The sequence below is a fragment of the Colobus angolensis genome, unplaced genomic scaffold (assembly GCF_000951035.1).
Source record: "Colobus angolensis palliatus isolate OR3802 unplaced genomic scaffold, Cang.pa_1.0 Scaffold194, whole genome shotgun sequence".
NCBI classification, from domain to species: Eukaryota; Metazoa; Chordata; class Mammalia; order Primates; family Cercopithecidae; genus Colobus; species Colobus angolensis.
This window is the reverse complement of record NW_012115088.1, coordinates 1,599,482-1,607,269: the sequence shown is the minus strand read 5'-3', so window position 1 is coordinate 1,607,269 and position 7,788 is coordinate 1,599,482. Positions and strand designations below refer to the sequence as shown.

The window sequence follows — 7,788 nt, the reverse complement described above, 5'->3', positions numbered from 1 at the left end:
TACTTGGGAGGCTGAGGCAGGAGAATGGCGTAAACCCGGGAGGCGGAGCTTGCAGTGAGCTGAGATCCGGCCACTGCACTCCAGCCTGGGCGACAGAGCCAGACTCCCTCTCAAAAAAAAAAAGAAAGAAAGAAAAGAAATTTTAATTGTAATACAATAATTAGGGGCAGAAAGGAAGGGAGAACTATATTGACTTCTATACACACTTACATGTTGGTATCTATTTTAAGAACTGGTTTGGTTTATAGGGAAAAGAAGAGAAAAGGGTACCTGAAGTGTATCCTGGGATTGGAGGTCATTTTGGGTTAGCCTTGTTTCACTGCCATCTTCTCTGTGGGTTTTTAGAAGGTAGAGCTAGTGGCCTGCATAAAAGTTGCATTTTTCAGCTGGGCATGGTGACGCATGCTTATAATACCAGCACTTTGGGAGGCCAAGGCAGGCATATTGCTTGAGCTCAAGAGTTCGAAACCAGCCTGGGCAACATGGCAAAACCCCATCTCTGCAAAAATTACAAGAAAAATTAGCTGGGCATGGTGGCACACATCTGTGGTTCCAGCTACTTAGGAGGCTGAGACACAAGAATCACTGGAGCCTAGGAGGCAGAGGTTGCAGTGACCCATGATTGTGCCACTGCACTACAGCCTGGGTAACAGAGTGAGACACTGACTCCAAAAAAAAGTATTTTTCATTGGCATTAGTTGTCATTTTAGATACTTGCTTTGAGTGTGTGTTTTGTTCCTCTGTCTTTATGTATATAATTTATCAGTTTATCTACATTTATTTCTCAATGTCTTATGATGCAAAAATTTTACTATGGCAATGTCTTCAATTATATAAGAAATAGAAGTCGTAATCAAAAGTAGAGTATTTTCCTTTTTGGGGTAGCTTTACAAGAATTGCATCTCTTCTGAATATTGATGGGGTTTTTTCATTGCTTTTTGCCTTATGCTTTTTATCATTTCTAAAATCTAAGGCCTTCACCCGCTAATCTAACTTTGACTTCTAATTGTTGGAGGATGCTTGTGATTATTTCAGGAAAAAAACAGTATTCTTCAAAATTATTTTTCAAATTATCCCAAGTAATAAACAAGAAATAACATTATAATGTAATATAATATTGGAATCAATCTCTAATTACAGGTTTGTATAATTTTACTCACGTTCTAAAACAGAACAATTGTATCAAATTTTATGTTGTCATTCTCTTGTGAAAGTTCTAGTAAGTAATGAAATGGTTAAAAAGACATGTGGAAGACTAATAAAATAACAAGGGAAAACTTCAGATTGGGGTAGTTTGAGAAGTATGAATAAAACCAAACTCATTGGAGTTTCATGGATGGATTGGGGCTGATCTTGTGTGTTTGAAATAGTTTTCAATTTATGACATCATGTGATGTGTGTTTTCTTTTCCAGCTGTAAAACTACAATAGAAGCTATCCATGGATTGATGTCTCAGGTTATTAAGGATAAACTGTTTAATCAAATTAACATCTCTTAAACAGTCTCTAAGAAGTACTTTACCTGAAAGACAGTATGAGAAAAATATTCAAGTAACACTTTAAAACCGGTTACCCAAAATCTGATTAGAAGTATAAGGTGCTCTGAAGTGTCCTAAATATTAACAATCCTGTAATAAAACTCTTTAAAATGAAATTGGCCTTTCATTTTTTTGTGGGAAGATTCACAATATTTTTCTAGTATCCATTATGGTTTCTGAATATGACAGAAAATATATTTATTAGAACTTTCTATTTTTAAGAGTTTAGACTAACTAAATTAGTCAAAGAATTTCAGCATTTCACTTGCCATACTGTCAGAACCACTTTTCAATTTGTCCCTTATTTTGACTATCTGTAAGTAAAATATAATTTAAGTTAATTATTTTAATAATGTAACAAGAACACTTTTAATGTTCCTACAAAACATTAGCTGAGTGGTACCATAAATTATTTTCCTGAAAATCAAATATTTATTAGAGACAGCCTAGCACAGGGTATCTAGTCCTTCACATATTCATCACATACCCTTCCTGAACTGGCAACTGTTACTCTCTGGAAATATGCTAAACAAGCTGGACATGGCCACTGTCCTCACAGAACTTCTGGAGGCTAAAGCTTAATTAATAAGAACTTAAAGATACTGCTATGAGGGGAGAAATAAAGTGTGTTGGGGACTCTTGGGGAGGAATGCATATCCTCAAGAGGGGTTAGCCGAGTTGGCTTCCTGAAGGATGTGGCCTGACCATTAAGTTGAAATATGAAAGGATTAGCCAGAAAGAGTAATAGGGAGGTGGTTACTATTACAGGCAGGGAGTACAGCAGTGTGTAGAAGCTCAGAGGTAGAAAGCAAGAACCTAGAACCTTCAAGGAAATGAAATTCAGTTAGACTTAAGATTGGTAAGTAGGGCCAAGCATGGTGACTCACACCTGTAACCCCAGCACTTTGGGAGGCTAAGGCAGGAGAATTGCTTGAGCTCAGCAATTCAAGACCAGCCTGAGTAAATGGCGACATGCCATCTCTACTAAAAGTACAAAAAAATACCCAGATGTGGTAGTGCATGCCTGTCCCAACTACTTGGGAGGCTGAGATGGGAAGACCACTTGAGCCAGTGGCAGGGGTTGGGGGTGCAGTGAGCCATGATCGCACTACTGCACTCCAGCCTGGGTGACAGAGTGAGACCCTGTCTCAAAAAAATAAAAGATATACATATATATGTGTGTATGTATATATATACATATATATGTGAGTAGGACTTGGGGAGTGACGAGAGATGACTTCAGAGGTAGGACCAGGGTAGATCCTGTGGTAGTATTCTGGAGTGTATCCTCACAGCATTAGGGAGTTAGAGAGTTTTAAACAGCAAAAATGTACTGTATTGTCTTTTCTGAGAGCTTTCTGTTGAGAGATTTGGCAGTAAAGCCTAGATGACAGCAAATGAGATAACCCTTGGAGAATAAAGAATGAGAAGAGGGCCCAAGACTGAATCATGGAAACATCAGATATTTAAAATGGGCAGAGGAAGAGGAGACCACAGGAGCCAAGGAGTAAGAAACCTTTAAAAAAGGAAGTTACAGCAGGGCACGGTGGCATGGCCCATAATACCAGCATTTTGGAAGGCTGAGGTGGGAAGGTCACTTGAACCCAGCAGTTTGATACCAGCCCGGGCAACAAACTGGTAGCAAAACCATCTCTCTACAAAAAACATTAACCAGGCATGGTGGCATGCACCTGTGGTCCCAGCTACTTGGGAGGCTTAAGTAGGAGGATCACCTGAGCCCAGGAAGTTGAGGTGGCAGTGAGCCATGATCGCACCTCTGCACTCCAGCCTGGGCAACAGAGTGAGTCCCTGTCTCTAAATAAGTAAATAGGAACTTACCAGTGACTTCACATGCTACAAATGGTCAAGGAAAAGAAAACACGAGTTTTGTTAGAGTTAGCAATGAGGCAGCTTTTGGTTAAGATGCGGAAGCCAATTAATATCCAAATACTTGGTTGCTGATATATTAACGTTTTGGTCTGTTTTATGTCCCTTTAAAGGAGGCATTCCCCCCCCCCCTGCCCCAATTTCAGACAGCACAACCTGACCTCTATTTTTATGCGCTTTAAAACAAAAATCATGAGCCAGGAGCGGTGGCTCATACCTTTAATCCTAGCACTTTGAGAGGCTGAGGTGGGTGGATAGCTTGAGCTCAGGAGTTCAGGACCAGCCTGGGCAACAAGGTGAAACCCTGTCTCTACAGAAAAAAAAGAAAAGAAAAATTCTGCCCCCAAGGAAGAGCCAAAATCTGCAGTTACTGCCACAGATAGATATAGCAACACCAGCATCATATTGAGTCATTCTCGGAAAACAAATTGAGGTTTCTCTCACAGACATGAATAAATGGTTAAGGTTTTGACATGAAAAAGTAAGGAGTCATTGAAGTCACCATGAAAACATTAGCAGTTTTCATTCCAAGACTTGAATACAGTTATTCATATTTAATTTGGCATTCCACATTTAATTTGACATTGGTGAACTTATTATCTTGGAGGCTGGGCACGGTGTCTCACGCCTGTAATCCCAGCACTTTGGGAGGCCAAGGTAGGTGGATCACTTGAGATCAGGAGTTGACTTCAAATTTACCAAGTTGACCTGACTTGAATACAGTTATTCACATTTAATTTGACAATCCACATTTAATTTGACACTGGTAAACTTACTAAGATTATCTTGGATGCTGGGTGCAGTGGCGCATGCCTGTAATCCTAACACTTTGGGAGGCCGAGGCAGGTGGATCATCTGAGGTCAGGAGTTCGAGACCAACCTGATCAACCTGGCGAAACCCTGTTTCTACTAAAAATACAAAATTAGCCATATGTAGTGGCACATGCCTGTAGTCCCAGCTACTCGGGAGGCTGAGGCAGGAGAGTGCTTGAATCCAGAGGTGGAGGTTGCAGTGAGCAGAGATCGTGCCACCGCACTCCAGGCTAGATGACAGAGTGAGACATCTCAAAAAAAGAAAAAAATTATCCTGGTGGGATGGAAAATACCTATGCTTACAACAATTTCATTGGACTCATTTTGAGAAGTGTCAGTATTTCAGTAATGATACCTTGGTCGGAAGTAACCACAAAACAAAAGTCACTTAAAAAGAATATATTGGCTCATTGTCAAAAAAAAGATTCTGACTTCACTCTGATCTAATGGGTCATGAACCCACCTTTGGGATTACATATAGCTTCTGCTGAGATAATTAAGGGCTACTTCTAGAGTAGGGACAATAAACCAAAATGCACAAGCAGTGGGTCAATTGATGCCACAGACACAACCACCAATGTCCCCTCAAGCAACCAACCAGCCCAGGCAATACCAGCCCCAGAATGAGGCAATTGCATTTTATTTAATGTAGCTACTTTACTAAAGAGATCCTTTACAAATATTTTTAAGCACTTGTTTACATTTTAATCTATTTTCATGATTACTTTTGGTATTAGTGTTCCAGTTTATAACATTGAGCTTTTAGGAAATCAGGGTTCAATCTGCAGCCATCATTTAGAAACTAAGTTGGGTTTGACTAAACTAAGTGGGGGTTGCTTTCTCCTGCAAAGTATTATCTTACACAGCCTTGACCTACTCAAAGCTGAAAAGGTCATTTTTCCCAAGTGAAGTCTGTTTTTTGTTCAGTTTCAAATTTTTCAGAGATAATTTCCAAAGCTCTTTGGTAATAATATACAGGAAATGTCAATTATCATAAAAAATCCCAATGTCCAAGTAATAAAATGAGCCAGAGCAGAACTAGAAGCCCAGGCTGGAGCAGAGATGGAGTGAGAAGTCACTGGATATGGAATGGGGATTGGAGCCAGTTAAGGAGGACAGTGAGATAACAGAATCGAGGGTATTCCAAATTTTCCAGCTTGTTTTAATATCTCAAGGTCCTAGTTCGAAAAAGTGAACAAAATGATCTTATATATATTGTTGACACGTACAATATACCTGTAGTGCCACTTTTATGTTACATTGTCCAGTTATATGAGTACTTCAATCTGCACGTTTTATTTATTAACAACAACACACCACACAAGTACTGCCAAGAACAAAAAGCCAATAGGGGAAGAATAGCCATTTGCGCTCCATTGTTCTCAATTTGGAAAATAAGCTTTGAGACCAAACATCATGTGCTCTGTTAGAGGGATCAAGTCTGAAGATTGTTGTCACAAATTAGTATGACTACCTAGTATTCAGGACTTTGAAAAATCACTGCATTGCACAATATAATAAACCGCCCCACAGAGCATCCACTTAAAAATAAACACAGAAGAGAGCAGGAGCATAAGGAACTTTACAGTGAATCAGAGAAACTGTTGGAGGGTTGGAATGCTGCATATTGCGGAGTTTCAAAGTTTCCAAAAACTGTTCTGTGAGTGATGAGGTACAGATGCATAAGTCATGCATGCAGAGAAGAGTTCATTTATATTACTAAGTCTGCACTGTATCCACATGTAGCTGAGTAAACTCAACTGAACACAGATTGTTAAGTATCCAAGGTTTCTGTATTTATGGATTGTTTTAACTATAACTTAATATACCTATATGGTGAGTAATGTGGTTCTTTGTTCTGGTTTTGAAGACAGGAACATATACTACACAGAATGACAGCTTTTATTTTTGCTCATTCTTACATAATTCTGTTTAAATTATAATGAGATCATAATATCATTCACTGTTTAATAATCGATGTCTCTATGCCATTGTATTCATAAAATACTTGTTAGAAAATTGAAAGTATAGTTGTGTGTTCTCTCATTTTGGCCTATTTTCAATACAAGCTCCAACAGCAAATAAATTTACTTTCTTGGGGCCAAAATTCTAATTTAAGTAACTACTTCTGAGATAATCAATCTATAGGTTTCTAAAGGTTTCTAAACTTTTTATCCATATACTACCAGAAGAAATACCATTTATCTTTGTAAACATAAAGTTATAATCTACTTTAGAAATGTAATAACACGAAACTCAGGTCAACTGTGACCAGATTGGCATACTTAAACTTTTGATCTCAGAAAAAATATTACGAAAATAAAATCAGGAACTCTATCATTTCAGGTCATTTGGGAGGAAACAGCCAAAATCATAGCTTGATAACTAACACCAATGATTAATTGCTTTTTCAACATGTGGATTATCTTGGTGCCAAAAATTATGGAACAACTGCTTAACAAATTAGAGAGTCCCTGATGTCAATGCTCATATTTTCTTTGGATTATACTAAGCAATTATGCTAAAGTTTCTAATGACTGAGTAAAATGGTATTTGTGCCTTGGGCACATTTTGATGAACTACAGTTGTACTTTTCAAAACCTAAGAGCCACATGCTTTAAAAAGTATATTGCCTATAATTATAAAAATATAATGTTTAAACTTTATATTAGATTTCAGAGGATTATTATAAGTACCTACTGTAAAACTATAAATATGTTTACCATTGATAGTTGTTACTTTAAACTACTTACCTTCCTGAAAAATCAGTTGGTATAAATTCATCTCCAAATAAATGTTTAACTTATATGATTCATTTTTGTTCCTAGCACTTGCTACTTCATACTCCATCCTTATATTCAGTTGAACTTATTCTATGTATCATTGATGTTACTAAATAAGTCCTTTAAAACACATATAGAATTAGCCTTAACTTTTTACTTCAACTCCTATATAATCCATCTATCATTTCTTGCATATCTTTTCAGTATAATTGAAGCTATCTTAAGGTTCTGGGCTTAGAAAATAAAGTAACACAAATTAGGCGAAGAAATTAATATGCAATTTTTTTTGTTTGTTTTGAGATGGAGTTTCGCTCTTGTTGCCCAGGCTGGAGTGCAATGGCACGATCTCGGCTCACTGCAACCTCCGCCTCCCAGGTCAAGCAATTCTCCTGCCTCAGACTCCTGAGTAGCTGGCATTATAAGCATGCATCACCATGCCCAGCTAATTTTGTATTTTTAGTAGAGACAGGGTTTCTCCATGTTGGTCAGGTTGGTCTTGAACTGCCGACCTCAGGTGATCCGCCCACCTTGGCCTCTCAAAGTGCTGGGATTACAGGCCTGAGCCACCGCGCCTGGACAGAAATTAATATGTGATCTTATATGTGAGGACACATCATGTTGAATAAGTACAGCCATCTGAAATGTTCTGTATCAGCACCCTAGGAAAGAGGGTAAAAGTAAGAGTTGGGGATGGGAGAGAGACAGAGAGACAGAGAGAGGGAGGAGGAGGAGGAGGAGGAAGAGGAGGAGGTGGAGGAGGAGGAGGAG

At 38.4% G+C, this 7,788-nt stretch overlaps 1 protein-coding gene across 1 annotated transcript in view; it reads left to right on the top strand.

The window, feature by feature from the left end:
* The window catches only part of COPS5 (COP9 signalosome subunit 5), a 20,915-nt gene extending 19,262 nt beyond the window's left edge, over positions 1-1,653 (top strand). Inside the window, exon 9 of the mRNA XM_011940907.1 lies at positions 1,414-1,653. Within this exon, the coding sequence (XP_011796297.1) occupies positions 1,414-1,419 (6 nt within the window). The 3' untranslated portion in view covers positions 1,420-1,653. The remainder of the gene's footprint in view (positions 1-1,413) is intronic.
* Positions 1,654-7,788: the final 6,135 nt, after the last annotated feature.